The 18847-nt window shown below is 41.4% G+C and overlaps 1 protein-coding gene across 1 annotated transcript in view; it reads right to left on the bottom strand.

Moving 5' to 3' along the window:
* The window catches only part of STK32C (serine/threonine kinase 32C), a 1581084-nt gene that overhangs the window by 294732 nt on the left and 1267505 nt on the right, over positions 1–18847 (bottom strand). Inside the window, exon 6 of the mRNA XM_086922539.1 lies at positions 18297–18386. Coding sequence (XP_086778665.1) covers positions 18297–18386 — 90 coding nt within the window. The remainder of the gene's footprint in view (positions 1–18296; positions 18387–18847) is intronic.

Here is an 18847-nt window from a genome sequence, read left to right as displayed (position 1 = left end):
GATGATAAACCTCTCGAAAAAAGTGTTTGAGCATTTAGGTCAGAAGAAGTTCTACCATTACATGATCTTAATCCCTTTTCTATGGTAAAATTGAATATTTGGAGTGCAGAGAAAAAGTCTCATCTTTTTTTTCCATCCCTAAGAGTGGGACACCCATTGCTAAATCTTGCTCTTCAATGACGGCATTTAATCCCTGCAATGGCTCATACCAACAGTTAAAATCGCCTCCAAGTATAATGGGCCCATTAGAATGAATAGAATCAAGGGCTTCTTCAGGATGGGAAATTATATAATGATTCTTTTGGAGATTCTCTGGGTCTTATATATATATTAAACAAATGAAGCCGAGATTTATTCGGAAATTTAAAACTCAGGCCCAAAATTTCATCCGTGGCAGTAGGTAAGATATCTACAGAGGCATTTATATTATTTTTTATCCAGATTAGGAGGACTCCAGATGGACTTCCTCTTATTGGTTGAAGAGCCTCAATGCTAAATGTTCTGTATCCGACTTTAAACAATGGTTCCCTTGCCCATGTTTCTTGGAAAAGGCAGAGATCAAAAGATTCAATATAAATCTGCCAATCTGGTTCTTGTAATTTTTTTGTAAGACCAGCAATGTTCCAAGATACCATCCTTAATTCAGCTTACAATTGGATGCGTTGGTGAAGTATCGGGGACATCACATTTGGATGTTATGTCTGTGGATGCTTCAATGAGGGGACCAGTCTTAATAGAGCGTAAAGACCCTTCTAAGTACACAATGTCATTTACTTGTTTACCATCAGGGTTATGTCCTTCATGTGATACATGCATTTTAAGTTGATCATCAGAATATGTGACCCATTGTGCCTGAGACAAATAATGCATTGTCCCCCTCCCTGGGAGGTACCAATTCCCTTCTTGGAGCAGTCAATCTATAGCCTCAAGGTCGCTGTACCCCCTTTGGTTGTCATTTCGATAAACATTGCTAGTTATGTCAGTTCTGTTTTGCCTAATGTTAATTCTAGAGTCAAAGAGGGAGTGAGATCTTACGTTCATAGTAATTAGATTCTCAGCAATACGTTTGGAATGAAATGTTACCCTTATATCATCGAGGTTCCCAGTATCTTGTGCGATCCTTTCAGCATTTTTTATGTCTGATCTTATTATAGAAAGACACTGCCTTTTCTTCATAATCCAATGTATTGCTTTATTTACAAGGGACTCCCTATCTTCCCTACTACTCGAGGCTGGCCTCGGTACATTAGTTAGGAACACATTTTATATATTTTGATCCTCCCTAATTGGAGTGTAAAAGCCCTGTCGAACTCCATATTTCCCCTCCTGACCGTCAGGGCCCCTTCCCAAACACTGTGTCTCCCCCCCATGACCTACTTGGATGTAAGATTTCAGGGTTTCTGTTTGCACAATTAGTTTGTTCTCGAGGAAAGGAGGGTCTCACATAGTTATTACTCCCATGCGACTCCAGGATGGGTTTAGTATATAACTTTGGAGTTAAACAAGTGCTTTGGTTTGTGGCCTGATTTGTAGGATGGCTTACGGTAGTTCTAACTGGAATTTTAGGTGCCAGGTTCTCTATATTAGGGCAACCAGATTTCTTCCCTGTTTGGGTTTTGTCCCCTGGGGCAATAGCTACAGTTCCTTGATCTTTACATAGAAGGTTTGTTAGTACCTCTATCATTCTTTTAATTGTCGAGACCTTCTTGAACAGTATTAAGTTTAGCATAGAGGTCCAATACCAGTTTGTAAGTGTGATGTACCTGTCTCTGTGGATCTTCCTCGGTTAGACTCAAATTAATTGGACTAGTTCCATCTTCCCCTACTAGATGTCCTACTTGGGCTTCCTCCACAATATTTTCTAGAGGCAAGTATCTGTTCGAACACTCTATGTTTGCAATCTCACTGTATAATAGGCTTCATCGGTCCCTCTCTATGTTACCACAATTGCTCATGCTAGGGGAGGGAGTCGTACCTGTACCCAGTCCTGGCTTTAATGGCGATTCCATTGGTAGCTGAACTAATGTTTTTTTATTTGATTGATGAACAATGCTAGTTGGGCTATTTGCCTTTATAGTACCCGCTTTTTCTTTCCTACTATAATAGGATGAAATTTTACTTTTCCCTTTGGCACTGCTCTCTTTTCCACTTGATAGCATACTTTCTACCTCCTCAATTAACTCATCAATAGCAGCCAAGGTGCAGTTCTCTGCCGCAGATTTTGTTAACTGTTGCATTTTTGCTATCTTTCTCCTCCCAGATTTCGTATCAGCTGCTTTCCTCTTCCCCATTATTACCTTAATAGTTTGGTGGAAGTCCCTACCTTGGCTATTTGATCAAAGTCAATATAGTGACTTACAATAAAATTGCAATAATATTTCCACAATAGGATGCTCCTATGTTTATAAATGTTGCAAAGCAACCGAGTTCTGTTGTATCACTAGTGGTGAAACAAAGTATTAGAACATTTCTAAAAGTTGTAATACCACTTTTTTTTTAAACATTGACTAAAGTAAAATACAACGTGCTATAAAAAATTCAGGACAACGGGAGATTAAACAAGCAATCGATTCTCGATTCTCTTCTATAATTACAGAACCTGCATCCCTTAATATCCATGGGTCGATTCCTCTAAGTTGCTCTGTACTCATGAATGGACAAGTCCATGAACCTTGCATGCAGGATATAGTTTCTGCAAGACATCGTCAATGCCTTTTTAAAAAAATACGGTTGCATTGAATAGTTTCATAATATTTGTAAATTGTGGGAAAGCAAGCCTTTGTTTTTATTTTGGTCAGATCTATTTCCGATGATAGCAGTAGCATTTGTATTTTTGAATATACGGTTCAAAGACAAATGTGGAATGGACCTTGTGTGGTAGTCCATAGCAAGATTTAGGCCTCTTGTTTGTCGATTTCTTGTATCGCTGACTTGAGTGTGTCTGGCTTTAAATTAATTAAAAAATGATATTTAATAAAGAATGGCTTGCATTCCAACTCCGGTCTGGAGCGACTAAATTCTAAGCCTATCTGTGACTGTGAGGGAGACTGTTGGTATAAGATTAGCTTCATTAACTCTAATTATTGCTTCAGCTGATGGGTTAAACTGAGAGTTAAGCTCGTGGGAGTTCTGAAATCCGGCCCAGATTTGGTACAACATGCCTACAATGTGTGGCCATCCACAGAAAACCTCTGACTACGGTAGCACTGCATGGCACATGAGTGATTTTTTTATGTCTGTCTGTCTTCTTAGGGTCAACTTGCAGGCCATCCCTGGGAAAGATGTAACCAAAGAATTTGATGGATGGCTCAAACAAGGAGCACTTTTGCAGTGTCGGCCAATGGCTCGCTAGGCAAGCTAGTGTGGCCCTAAGTTTCTGGTGATGTTCCTCCACAGTTGTCGAGTAGATTACAATGTTGTCACTTTTGTGCAGGACTCCTGTTAGCTCTGATAGGGTCTCTCTTATCGTGTTTTGAAATACTTCTGCAGCAGATGAGATGGCATCTGTACCTTCTCAGACTGTGGTGGGCGGAGCTCCAGCTGGTGGTAGCCATCATTCAGATTCAAATCCACTGTGCACCATTGAGTTCTGCAACAATTTTGCCCATTGTCAAGGTGAGGTGAAATTACCTGCTGATTTTTGTGTTCAGCAGAGTCATGTCTACACACACACACACAGATGGCGCCAGGCTGTCTTGGCTTTGAGGCTACCACCAGTGGGGACACCCTGGTCTAGTCACTGTCTCTATCACTCTCTGCTACTCCAGCTTTCAGAGCTCTTCCCAGCAGGATTTTTGGAGGGGTCAATGTGTAGTTTGACCTACGTGTCCTTGAAGCATCCGAGCCTTAAAACAACTGCAGGAAGACCTTCAATACTACTTCGGGTAGCACCTCATGGATTTGATTGGCAAGGAACACCAGTCCCACATCTTCTGATTTGTGCGACCTGCCCAACATGCCTGTCTCTTCTCTGGTGACATGAAACCTGGTGGGCTTGATGGTGTCCCCATGTGCCACATGCACCTCAATCAGCCCCGTCAGAGGCATCAGGGTGTAGCCGCCATAATTGTATATCTTTGACATGTTAGGCATTTGGGTATTTATTTCTTCAACTGTGACAGGTCCATGATTTTGACAGATGCCCCTGTGTTAATTAGAGCTGGATCTGCAGCCCCACAATTGATATGAAGCACATTTCGGGTGGCATCTGTTTGGCATTGGCATATCTTGTGGAAGAAATCATGAAGATGTCTTTGATATCGCTGTCTTCAGTGTCTATCCTGGCCACTCATCTGGAGGTCTCAATGTCTGATGCGCTGTCATTAATCTTCAACTGCCTCAGTCATACGTTGGAGCTGGTCTTGCTCTGTGTTCTATAGTCTTTGTATGTACTCCGGAATGCGTCGTCGAGTGGTCGAGGTTCCTACTCCTGGAACATGCCTTTCCTTGTGCATGTGAGAATCTAAGCCACAAATCTGGCACCCTGCTTGGTTGGTGGCAGGTGTCTTCTGTCCTCTTGGCTTCACTGGGTGTCTGTACACTGCATGGATACTCTTATCCTTGATTTTAGCATACTTGATGTCACCTGCTACTATTGACACAACCCCTCTTGACAAGAGCAATTCCATTTATTTGTCCCCGATGTTAGAGAGTTCATATCATCTGTGTGGACTTCTTTAATTTGATTGTCACCCATGCGCATGCTGATTAGCGCACTCAGTATTGCATGTAAGTCATTGATGGTTTCATTTTCATGTTGGTGGGCTTGACAAAGCTTAAACCTCTGGTTTAGCTGGAGGTTGCAGTATGCATCTAGTGTCGCCACTGCCACTTCATTGTCATGGTCTTCCCCTTTTGCTAGAAGGGTCCCAAAAAGCAGATAGGCCACCTCTCAACCAAACTGCAACAATAGCGACCACTTCACAGTGTTATCAGTGTGAGGAAACATGTTTTTCACCTCGGGCCAGCAGTTACAGGATTAATAAGAGCACTAAATGGCAGTAGTGCAGAAAGGGAGGTGTGGGTGGTTGGAAACGAGGGCGTTGGTTGGGCATGTGCTTGGCACTGTGGGTCTCTCCAACGCCACTCACCATGATCATGTAATGGACTGTGGTCTCCCTCTAGCAGACAACACCCCTTAATATCCAAAAGTATTCTCCAAGCACAACAGGAGCAGACAAGTGTAGCTTCACTCCATCACTGTGTAACTTTCAGTGCCTCTCAACCCATTTTGCGAACTGCTTGGGAATCCCTGGGATGGGCCCTTGTACACTGAACTCACAGGGAAGAGTTGACTGAGCTGCTCATAGGATGGCTTGCTGTGTGTACGCTGACCTGCCTCATCAGCAGGTAGTGCTGTGAAGGCTGTATCCCTTGCTGCAGCAATGGGCACACGCAGGCTCAACTGCCTGGCAGCTCGCCGTGCAGCTTGTGTGGGATGAGCCAGTTGCCTCTTGTGGTCGGTGGCAGATGCAGACTCTGTCATGGTCTTGGGTACTCCTCTCACCGAGGATTCACCAGTCTCTCCACTGGCAGACACAAGGAGGCACTGTTTTTCCAAGCACTGAAGATCCAGACACCCTGCATCTTCGCCAGTGTAATTGGCGTAACTAGGCTAGGCAGATTATGATCGGAGCAACACAAGAACAAGCATCCACTGGTATATCTCTATTGGGAGTGGCTAAGAGTGGTCCACATCTAGCTTATTTAACCCCTTTGTTGAGCCCAGCCCAGGAGTATGTGTGATGTCATCCGAGTACAGTGTAGAGGTCCGCTTTCCCCTACCTCCTCTTTCCACTTGCCTCATTTTTGCGAAGCTACAAATAAGATAGGAAAATGAAACATGAGAATGCAACACTTCTCAGTATATCCACGCTGAATATGAATACGATTCTGCTTCACAAAAAACTTGCAAAAATAATCCTACATTTCAGAAATGAGCTCAAGACTCACCTTTTCAAGGAACACCTCATCACATGCTGATTAGGAAGTGCCCTGCTCCAAGATCTCACTGCCTAATATGCCTTGCCTTTTTTGCAAATAATCTTGAATCATTCCATCTAGATCTCTGCTCTAGAAGTACTTTGTGCATACATACATAAATGCTAAAACGGATAGCCAGAACTGGTCTACCTCGTTTAGGCTTAGGCACAGAGGAGCAAACCGCTTTCTGTTAATGGCTTACGTGTCTGCTATTTAAGGTCCCAGGTGATAAAAGGTTGGTGTACAGGAAGGTGCAACATTTAAATTAGAATTTCATTGGCATGTGATGGCCACTGTGTGATTGGAACAGCGTTTAACCGAGTTCTACATTAAAGGCATTTTGAAAGTCTTGTAGAGTTAGACGAATTCAGAAAAGTACTTGTGGCAGTAAAGGGCAGGCAGGTTGCATTATTCATTGGGTCTGTCAAGACATTTGTCCTAATCAAGAATTGTACAGTTTGGATCCAACAAACAAGGCTCGGGAGTGTATAGTAGCGTCCCCACACTGACAGAGTCTGGGTATATTATATTCAATTCATAATGTGTTATATTTGCCAGATGGTCTGTGGCAATGTCAGTTCGTATGTGTTACTTTAATATTAGGACTTTGGGCTGTGAAGCTTTCCTGCTTCAAGAAGTTACCTCTGCAGGCCTTTCTAGTTCATTTTGCCCATTAGTTTAATATCCTTTAGTAATCCTTACAAATCTATAAAAAAGGTAGTGTGAAGTGAAAATCACCTATACAAATTCATAATAACCGAAGTGAAAAAACTGATAGAATGTAAAACACCTCCACAGAATACACGAAGTGCAATCATGCAATTGTATATGATTAATGTTTTAAAATATAGGATAATACAGCATCAGCATAGTGATGCACGCTAGAATTCTCTTACCCCCACAACTCTTTCCCCAAAGGCCCCTGATCCTACTCAGTGAGGCTCAGCCACATATCTGAAGATGGGACCCAACACCCACAGCAGTAATTGTGCCTGCACAATTTTATATCTACAAATCTTTATTACAAACAATTCTAGAATAGAATACATGGAAAGGAATTACTGGCACATGAATCAAGGTAGGCTTTTGCGATTCCTTAATTGCGATTATTAAGGAATCGCAATTAACGAATCGCAAAAGCCTATGCATGTAGGAATGTCTATAAAAGTAGCGATTCCTAAACATTCCTTAATTGCGAATCGCAAATTTTTAGTCGCAATTAAGGAATGACTTCCCATTCAGGAATTAATGGGAAATTGCACATGCAATTTCAAGGGTGCAAGGGTGTCAATATGACACGATGTTGCACCCCTGAAATTGTGATGTGCACCCATTTTGTGCGCACACATGCCCCAAGGGCATGTGTGTGTGTAACCTAAAACTTCAAAAAATGCATTTTAGTGCATTTTCCAAAATGTTTGCAAATTACAGACAAGTTTGATTTGTCTGTAATTTGCGGTCCCAAATCGCTATTTGAAAGTGCTTCTAGTATTGCATTTAAGTAATCGCAAATTGTGAGTCCTTAAATGCAATTTAGGAATTCACAAATAATTACAAATTCTTAAATTGCACTTAGTACACACTTTCATGCATCTCTAAAGGCCAATTTGCGATCGCAAACGGCCGATTTTTGCGAATCACACAGTTTTTGATCGCAAAAACCTTTGATGTATGTGCCCCTTAGCGCTGTAATAATTCAAGTATTAGTAGAAGGAAATAGCAGCATTATATGAAAATGAGAAAAATGTCTACAGTCCCACAGAACTTTCTCACGACGTGCACAGATCTAGCCTTTCCAGTTAGAGATTATCTATTGGCTGCACTCAAATCAGGGGAATGTCCTTGAAGATGGATCACTGGACAAACGTGTTCCTCGCTATGCTCAAATAGGGCTTTTACAGTGGAATCTACAGAGTACAAATATGTGTAGAGCAAGTACTCTGTTCCTGTGCTATCCATAAGTATAAGTCCTGAGAAAAGTACACAAATATCACAATATAGGCTTTGAAGATTTTGGTTCTCATGTGTCTTGAAGACAGACCTATATATGCTAAAACAGTATCAACATTAGCAATGACCAGGATTAACAAAATAATAGCAGGAACTTGTCAGAATATAGTCATAAGATATATATAACCGATTACCTTTCTTTATGTTACTGTCATAAGTCAGTGGTCAAATAGGTAGTTACTAGGTCTCTGTTAAACTTGAATTACACTTGCAGAATTTGCAGAAATCCGTGAAATTCATGTTGCACAAAATTCACAGCATTTTGCATGCAGCATTTTGTGTTGATTGGAGACTGGGTGAAGCAAAAAGTGTCTCGCCGTGAAATATTTTTTGTTCGAATCTGTGTCCTAGCAGTAGCTGGAATATCATAGGACTTTTCAATTCACGGTATGAACTTAGGTGAAATTTCACATGATGCCAGCTAAGCACATTTAATTAAATTCATGTAATCTTGAGTAACTCTTCAAAAATGTTGTTAACAAAATGGCAGCATTTTGCCCACCTCTACTTATTAACTTGTGCTATATATAGAAAGTTGTGACAACAGCAAAATACATGACTGATCATTTCGTCAGTATTATAATGTTTAAGGACATAGTAATATATAGGCCCTAAAGACATATTTATTTTAATTATGCAATTGCAAATTACATTATTTTCTTACTCTACCAACTTCGTGAATTAATGATACAAATCACACATGCTGAGCAATACGCTTAGTCTTTTTCTTGCCATTGACTTTCCAGCAATAACACATCATGGAGTGGATGACCTCTACCCACACTTTACCTTCATTTTTTGTGACTCAAGCCATTTATTTTCAATGGTAAACATCATGGGCTGCTCCATTCACAAGAAAGTAGGGAACTACCAATGGAGTCCTCCGCTTCAATCAATGAATAGGTGGGTCTTGTAGAGCGCAGCTTGTCACCCCAAGAGGTCTCCAGGTGCTGGGTGGTTGTGTAAGCCTCAGTGGTGAGAGGTAGTGGTCGAAAAGCTAGGTCTTGAGCTGTTTCCTGAAGTCGTTCTGAGATGGAGAGGTGCGCAGGTGGAGGGGAAGGTTGGGCCAGTAATTTGAAGCAAGATAGGAGAAGAAGCTACCTCTGCAGAGGCTACAGCAGGGGATGAGGGCCAAGGCAAGGGTTGGGGATCAGAGCTCTCTGGCCACTCAGTTGAATATCAGGCAGTTGTTGGTGTAGGAGGGTTCATTTTTGGAGAGGGATTTGTAGGACTGCTTGAGGAGTTTAAAGAGGCGTCTTTTCTGGACTGGAAGTCAGTGGAGGGCCCTGAGGTGGATGATGATGCTGGCTCTTCTAGGAAGGTCAAGGATGAGTCTTGCTGCAATGTTCTGCATAGGTTGGAGTTGATTCAGGAGCTGCTTGGTGGCTCTGGTGTAGAGTTAGTTTCTGGAGATGAGTGCTTGGGAGACTATCTTCCTGGTTGAGACGGGGATCCATCAAAAGATCTTGCATGCAGAGGGTGTGGAAACAGGCAGATGGGACGGCTTCAGATCGAAATTACTTTCCCTCCCTTTTCCCCATTCACCAGCATTACTAGGAGTAAACCTAGAAATCTGCACTAGGTTGTATTTCCAGGAAGGTCAGATACATTTTACTGCTGGATCCCATTCTAGCTATAAAACGTTCACCATAGCAGATAAGACTGTATAGTGGGACTGGGATCACCTGTGCAAACACATTTCTTTCTTCTCCATTTTCATTTTTTACAAACTAAACTCTTTGATAAAATATTTCTCTAGTAAAGAAAAAAAAGCAAGATTCGCTGAGTAAAAATTAAATGTCCTACAAGGAAGGTGGGTTTACTGGAGTTTGAAATGCTTTATTTAGCACTATTTTACAAAACGTAAAAAAGTAGTTATATGCAATATACAAGAAAATAAATTCTAAAAGTCATACACAAGATCACAAAATATGCACAATGACTAAATCAGTATGAGTTTCAACGGAATTTTCCTTTTTCCACATTTGGAGCAATATTAACCTTTCTGTTGAGTTGACTAAGGAGTTTCCTTTGTGGGTAAAGAAGGGTAAAATAGTTTTTTTTTAATTAGTAGAAGAGAGAGGATATTTTTTTACCCTTTCTAGAAATCCAAGCAAAATTTGGGATACCATCCAGGAGGATTATTTCAGTTAGTGAGTAGTTATTATTAAAATTATCTTTCTAGGTCCAGATATTTGTTTGGAAAAGTGTTCCATCGCCACCCTAAGAAAAGGCCACATCAGTAGAGTACACCAATTATTAATGACAAGGGGAGTTCTAAATCATGAGACCACATGATCTGTCTTTTTTTCTGGCCAGCAGTACAGAATAGCAGTACAGAATTTTGTAATCACTCCAGAGATTTGCATAGATCTGAATAATGACTTACATCAAATACTGGTTAGTTCAAATTTAAAACAAATGCACTTACCAATTTTATTACACTCCAGATATACAGACTAAGAAAACCCATGTGCGAGTTTTACATGTAACCACTGTAAACACGCATGAGGAACATGGAACCATGTTTCTTGCTATTGTAAATAGATTAATACATTTTGGGATGATGTTTATACAAACATTGAAATATTAATTGTGAAAAAGTTGGACATCAGCCCTTAAGTGCCTTTGCTGAGTTGGTGGTTGGATGCCGGAAGTGAAATTAGGATCAGGAATTTGATTTTCTCCTTTTCTTTGGTGGCAAGATCTAGCATAGCTCAAAAAAGGAAATTGTAAGAGAGTCTGACGCTCATGGAATGGACTAGTAAAATTACCAGGATTCTAATTTGGAAATGGCTTATTATTACTGTTGTGGATCTGACAAGACTTTCAGAAGTACTGGAAAGATTTTGAAGAATAAGTTAGATCTTCGCAAGAATCGAAACAATGGAATTATTGACGAGTAGTGGCAAAAAATGTTTTTTTAATAGAAGTGAAGTGTAGAGAAGGGGATTGGTTTAAGCTAAACAAAATGTTACCTTGTGATCACCTGTGTTAATGTCCACTAACAAAATAATAAAACTGAAACCAAAACAACACACACAAGACTGTCAATGTGCTAAGCAAAGCAATTGCATACTTGATATGAGTGCTAGGGACGCAAAAAATGGCACTGGAAAGCCCATAGCTGTTTATGTGCAGTACAGAGCGAAAATAGTGGTAACTTCGCCACCTCCAGGTAATTGTGTTTTAAATGATCCAACAGTCACTATGTGCAATAGGCTACCACTATTTTCGCTCTGTACAGCAATTTTTAAATATTTTCTACTCATCATTGTCTACCACTGCAGGTGTTGAACTGAAAAACACTGTGGAAAGAGTGAAAGGACGAAACCCCTGTAAGCCCTGATGAAGTTGCAAAATCATATAGCAACGAAACATGTTGGCAATTTACTAATAGGTTGGCTATAATAGAAGCCAATTTTAGTTTGATAGGCTTGCAGCCCAGAATAAAAGTCAAAGTGGCCAGCAAGCTTCTCAATTTTAATGGTGAGAATTACACTTTTGGTTGATTCTTTCACAAGGGGTGCCTGTGTGGATATGTGCACAAGTGGGAGTTATTACTTGTGTCTCCTTAGTAGTGAAATTATTTATTGATTTCACTTTCTTTTCTTTCCTTTCCTTTTCCTTTCACGAGTGAGAGAAAGTCACAGATGATGATAAGTGGGTATAACTGGTAATCATCAGCCAGTAACCCCTTGTGGCGGTTCTTCCGTGAGGGGCTCTCTCTCTCTCCTCACATTTTTTCACTGTTTGTAATGTGGGGTTTGAAGGTGGTAGCTGATGTGTGGTTCTTTTATGAATTTGATACAGTGACATATAGGAACAAATGAAATTCCTATAAATAAGGAAACAAGAAAAATTTGGTTTTCCCACAAAGTCACGTTCATATTGAAAGATGTGTCTGATAGGAGGAGTCTCTGTGTGTGTGTATATGTCCTTATGACTTTGTCTGCCCATTCAAACATTTTAGCAGGCTTCTTACTCTTAAGTACAAGGCTAATGATTCCAGCCAACAGTGCAGACATAGACCTTTTAACTTTGAAACCAGTTCACCCTATGAGTCTACAGAGAGGAGGAGGCACCTTGGTGGGGACAAGGTCTTAGTGAGGTGGGTTGGACTTTGAGCACATTGCTGCCTGTGACACTGGGCAATTTAAAGCAGTGAATTGCAACAAAGACATCAGTGAGTGAACGAAATGTTATTGCGTGCTTGCACATTTTACCAACACTACCATGGAGCACTGAGTCACAGTCAGCTATGACTGTCTGTGCTCTCGTCATCAGACAAGGAGAGGCAGCAGATCGGCACTGGTCTATTCTGTGGGACAAGGCTTCACATTCCTTGTTGCAAGGGCAGTGGGCTTTAACGGCATACCCCAATGTTGCTAAAAGCAAAGCATAATAAAGAGAAACACAAAAGCCACCCTCAAAAAGCATATCTCCTAACTGAATCTAACAAAATAAAACAATATTTTTGAAGTGAAAAGTAAATTCATATGGAAACACACATTAAACATTATTATGTTGAATTTTTAAGTAAAATCATTTCTTTTGAATTGCAATGTAGTGTATGCTTTCTACAAAAGAAAATGTCCTTGTAAAATAATACAAGACATATTTTATAGTGCAAATATACATGCATTTGCATAATACTTTATGTAAGGCTTTCTGTAGCAACCTGATTATGATGCTTTTAGCTGTAGAAGAAATCCTTTCAAGATTTCTTTTGGCAGGATCAATATATATTACTGCGCTTGAAAGAACAATGCACCTCATGCATTAGAGTGGCAGAACTTGCTAAGAGACTGAATGATACACCAAACAACCAATAGCGTGAGGTAAGAGATGTTTACTCTTTCAACGAGTTTTATTCAGTTTAGCAAAAACCATTAAAACATACAGTATACACAAATAATATTCATTTTAAAATATAAAATGATATTCATACAATATACATTAAAATATTCTCTCACTGTTCCTTGTAACGGAAAGATTATATTATCACGTCATGGCAGAGTTGTGAACATAAAATATCATAAGTCAATATATGCATTATTATTACAGCAGAAAAAGATTAAAACTTTTTTTTTTAAACTATAATTCTATTTCATTTCTATACAGCAGGGCCAATAAAAAGTGCAAATATTATACAGTGCCAAAATATCAAGGATTCAACAGTATTCTATTGAACCGTAAATGGATCACTAGTTTAGCCTTGTTAAATGCAGAAGTGCTAGGTGCAGAGAAGAAAAAAAGAGACAATGAAAATTAGGTTCTAAAGCTGCATAGCCAGAACAAAAGTAGTTTTCCAATTTAATCTACCAGGCTTTAAAACTAGTTTTCGAAATAACAGCTAATATGTTAAAACATGTATCCTTTCTCTTAGCTAAAGTGCAATCTTCGAATGCGTGAACCACACACTTAATAAAAAATCAACTGACAGAAGTTTAAAAACTCATACTTCTGGTCCAATATTTTATTCAGTGTGCGACCCTGAGCGTGTTCATTTCCTGTGGAAGCCACAATATTCTGGGCAGAACAGAACATGTTTCTCTGGCTCAGAGGCCAAAACACAGGAAGTTCATTTATCCAAATCAAAGTCTTTTGCCCATTCAATACAAAATGTTTTTAAAGGTGGACTTCCCAGGTGAAATCTTTTTGCCAAAGGAGGTGTAATCATGTCTAAAAATAGTTCAAAATTTAGACTTGACTTAAGGCCAAAAACTGATTGGTCTGGCGTCCTGAAGTTACCCGTGAGGTATATTGCTTATACACAAATGCCCAGTATCTTTTTTTTTTAAACAGCAGCCTCTGATCTGCGAATTCTCCAGGGGTTGTCCCACAGTCTAATTAACCCAAGGTTCCTACACCAAATGGACACAAGTTTCAGCCAAGGGAGTTTTAAAACACTGTTCAACTTCATCAAATTCCCCAATGAATCTCTGTACTCTATTACCTCAGGAGTAGACCATATGCATATGAAGTGTGTCAGAGACTTTTAGTTGGGCCACATCTACAATTCGTTTAATACCTAGGTCAAAAAACAATATAGTAAGAGGGGTACTTGTCACAACTGAAATGAGAGATCTAACAAAAATTGTTCTTGTTCAGTGCCAGCTTCTGAATATCAACAAACCCTTAAAGTTCTGCTCCAAAGGGTGCAGCACTTTAGGGCTTGGCACTATATACCTCCAGAGCCACGGTTATTGATCGAGAATGGGTCAGCTTGTGTAGTCAAAGTATAGCTTAGGATCCTTATACTGTAAGCAGGGAGCTTTTGCTGAGCTGGGGTTCCCAGCAAAGCTTATCTACCAACTTGACATCCAGATAGTAATGCAATTTCAGGATCCACTTGTATACCATTAGAATTGGTAGGATTTTGTTAAATGTGCGCATGAAGCACTCTGTTTCAACATTGGCCTGCGACCATTGTGGGGGGGATTCGATGATGGTGAACTCCCAATAGTGTAAGCAAGTCTTTAAACTTTCCTCCTTGAAAAAGAGGACTGACCTGTATGGCGTGTGGTTTCCTTGAGTCAACTTGGATGCTATCCTAGCTTAATACATACCCAAAGAAAAAGATTGAATTCTGGAAAATTGAACATTTGTCTTTGTGGAGGGTTACTCCATGATCCGAGAGCCATTGCAAAGTTGCTAGAAGATGGCAGTGATGTTCTTCAATGGTTGATGAGTGTATTAAGATGTCATCACTGACGTTTAATACTCCATGGAGGCCTGAGAGGATTTCTCAGACAGCGTTCTGGAATATTTCGGCTGCTGACGATATCCCGAAGTTTCGTTTTTTGTAGCGACGTAGCCCTATGCGGGTGGAGAAGGTCTTAATGTACCGGCTCTCCTCAGCTAGCTTCAACTGGTGATAACCCGCGTTGAGGTCTAACTTGGAGAACTATCAGAATCCATTCCGGCCAGCTATGATGTTGTCAACAGTTGATGTGATGTGCCTTTCTCATTTGATTGCCTGGTAGGGCAGGCGCTTGTCAATGCACAGTCTTATTTTCTGAGGTTGTTTTGGCTTTTCAGCTGTTACCATGGGCAAAACCCACGGTGTTGGCCCGGTGACCTTTTCGATCACTCCTTGTTGGTTGCTCCAGATCATAGAGCTCCTGTTCAACCAGTGGTCGTAGGTGAAACGGTATGTGTCTGTGGCGTAAGGTCACTGGTATATTCATGCTTCCTAGTCCTTTAAATAATTGTGGGGACAACTCCAGGATTTCGTCAGTTTGCAGGGTTTTGACTGCACGAGCGAACGTGACGAGGCCTAAATCTTCTGCTGTACGGGTTCCTATGAGGATGTCCGCTGACTGCCTTTCAGAGGCAGTGTAATTGGCTTCAATAGGGAAGAATCTTGAAGTGTGAAGGGTTTAGCAGGGGCTTTGGTTGTAGCCATTTGTACTGTTGGCTTCCCGTCACGTTTACGGATGCTCTTGTTTCGGGACCATGCGATTTCTATGACGCATGTGGGTTGCGGGCATCTCCTACGTTTTAGGTCACTGGGGAATGCGATGAGGTAAAATTCCCCTTTGTCCTCAGTAGACGAGTCTTCCAGGCCGTTTGAGTTTTTGAGTTCTTTGAGGGACAATTGTCTTACTACTTTTGAGGGCGGTCTCCTACCGTGTGCACCTCTATTTCGTGGACCACCTCTACACGCAACGGCAAAATGGTTTGGGGTGCCACATTTTGAGCATGTCCGCCCTTGTGCTGGGCATTCTTCTTGGGGATATTCGTCTCGCCCACAGTATTCGCACTGCCCCCTGGTGCGCTCTTTGCTGGCCATCGTCTTCCGTTCCCTCTGTTCGTAGTGCATCGGCATGGTATGTCTTGATTGTTATATATTTTTCTGGTTGTCGGGTGATGGCCATGTCCATCTCTGTTTCTCTTGCATCTGACATGCCGTGTGATCTTGCCATGATTAAGATTTCTTCTAGTGAGATCCCGGCTGGCGGAGGATGAGAGTTCGAAGGGTCTTGTTGCAGCATACTTGCATGGCTTGTGCCCTCACCTCTTTGTTCTGATCGTCTGCTGTTCACCTGCTGGCTAAATCCCTTAACTGTGCATGGAACGTGTCCATTGACTCCCCTTTCCTCTGGCGTGCTTGGAGGAGTTTGAATCTCTCGTAATCGAGGTTCAGGTGTGGGGTCGAAGTGCGCATTTAGGGCCCTGACTGCAGCATTGTAGTCGTTTGCAGCCCCGGTGTTTGGTAGGTGTGCAAATAACTTGTAGATTTCCTCTCAGGCGAAGTGTAATAGTAGGGACATTTTGACTATATAATCCATCTCCCGCGTCGCAGTAAAGTAATTATCTAGGCGGCTGATCCACACTTTCCACCTGGGACATGCAGTGGGTGGGTCTATCAGTTCACTGAACTGAGGTAAAGCATAGATTTGGGTGTGTTGCGTGGTGGGTTGAATGTGTTGCTGTCCTGTGTGTTGTCTCAGCAATGAGGGAGAGAGAGAAGCTGCGATTCATTCGGCTTCCAGCCAAAAGAGGTATAATCAGAGTGATTCATTCTCCTCTGATTATACCCCATCCTGGGTGTTGTGCCAGCTGTGGTTGTTGCGGGCCAGCCTATGCTGCTGCATCTGTCATGGCGTTAGGTACTCGTGCTTCTGTTTGTTACTTAGTGGTGGTGACCTTACAGGTAGTCCTTTCTCTCTTGCTATGACTATCCTAGATTATTCTGCCTTGTCTCTTTAATATTTTATTTTTTTCCATATTCTTATTGCCCCCAGCAGTTCTTGAAGTGGAGCTGATGGTGGCCTGGTGCACAGTGCTTAGCTGCAGGTTGATGAGGCACTTCAGCAATATTGTCACCTGTATGATCATATGGCAGGTAGCAGCAATGTCAATTGAAAGCCCTGCGAGTGTGTAGGGGCGGTGCGCGCACAAGCGCATGTCCAGGATAAGCATCGGGTGGGGACGCAGGGTGCTTTTGGCTCACACCAACCGCAGCCTGCGGGTGTGAGGCACATATGTGCATGCGATTTGGAGGTGGCGTGGAGAGGGCGCTGTACCTGCCATTGCTTACTGGCTCCGTCGTAGCGCTGCACAGGTTCCCACGCTGCCGCCCTCGGTGCTTGACTTCTGTCCGTGCTGGCAGACATGCGGCTGACCTCAGCTCAGCGGGGACGCCGAGTTGCTCTGTCGTCTTGGTGCAGGTACAAGCGCAGGCTCAATCTGTGTTCCCCTCGAGGCTCAGGCTGACTGGATTGCTATCGCTGATGTGGGGGTTGAGACAAGGCGAGTGGGGTATCAAGATGCAACCACCTTCGTCGTCAGTTTTGTGGTGTGTCTACATTGCAGGATTCAGGGCCTAACGGCGCAGTTCACAAAAACACAACCACACTGAACATACTGTCTGAGCGGAAGGTCTCAAGTGACCTATGCTCGTTTATTTAAGCTCTCTGCCCACGCCTGGCCATAGAGTACTACAATGTGTAGAAGCCCCTTCCGGCCTAAGCCCTGGGTCCCGCCCTTGCGGGACTTGGATCAATACAGGGACGTAGTCCACCCCAGAGTCTAGGAAACTGATGCAGCAAGCAGTGTGGGCAGTGAACGGCTTATAAAGACACCACATGTTACACAACTGGGCTGAACCAAGATGCGATTGAAATGGTCTCCAAAGCAATGGTTGAAGAGGGCTGACACAAATTCCACACTATGTTTATCGTAATAAAACATCTTGCAGGCAGCTGAGCTGTCAAGTTAGGCCAATCAAATATGCTTCTCAGAGATGGCTGACATCATGTATTTATTGTATTAAAATTACACTTTTTTCTAATTAATCAAAGCTAAAAAAAGGCAATGTACAAAATTATGCTGCATAGGGTTGTTTAGTTCTTGCTGTGAAAGTTGTAGATTATTCAGTGGCATCATCCAACCCCTCTACTTGTCGAATATCAGACCATCAAACATATAAATTAAATCTGGAAAAATATCAGTCACTTTGACTTAGGGGAGTTGGTAAAATATGTTCTATCCTGTTCTCGAGGGTGACCTGCATGTTTTAAAAAAAATGCAAAGGGCCCAAATCTGCTGGCAACCACTTCTAACCTTTGTTTCAAATTACTATTATCCAAAATTCATGCCAGGACACACATGAAAGAAGGACATTTACTACAGTTTTAATATAACAAATGTGGAAAGAGTAGATGCCGAAGATAAGTGACAGGGAAATAACAACATATTCTCAAATCTTTTGGTTTTACAATCTCAGATTTCATCAATCAAGTCAGAAGACGAAGAGCCTTTACATCATCATTAAACATATATTTATATCTTACCCATGTATGGTTTAGTGCCTGCTAAAGAAGTTGCTCGTTCTCCATCCTTGATTATAGTTGCCACATTAAAATCTGTTAGATGAGCATGACCTGCAAATTAAGAAAGCCAACAAAAAGAAATAAAAACACAACTTTCTTTGAACTTATGTTTCAAGTGGCTATTATTTAGGCAGAAGGTCATATTGAACCCCCAAGAAAGAAAATCCGCAGTATGCATACAGATAAAAGATAGTACAGTGGAAAACACATACCAAATAAAGTGTAGTCATCCCCTGCAACTCCTCAACTGTTGAAGCAGTGACAAGTACATTTGTAGTGTGGAACACTGACAATGCTATGAAGTACTGTATTTCACAAGATCATGCCATTCTTCTGCAAGTATAACTCCTTCACAGACATTAAAGCCAATACGATGTGCAGCAAGGCCCCTTCGTTAACTGGCCGTTTTATAGTCTAGCAAAGGTTTTGAATGTTAAAGATACAACGACGAAATCAGAATCAACAATTCAAATGATCACATTTATAGTAGATTAAGCCATCATCAGTAACAA

This window comes from Lissotriton vulgaris, chromosome 5 (assembly GCF_964263255.1).
Source record: "Lissotriton vulgaris chromosome 5, aLisVul1.2, whole genome shotgun sequence".
Taxonomy (NCBI): domain Eukaryota; kingdom Metazoa; phylum Chordata; class Amphibia; order Caudata; family Salamandridae; genus Lissotriton; species Lissotriton vulgaris.
This window is presented reverse-complemented; position numbering and strand designations above follow the sequence as displayed.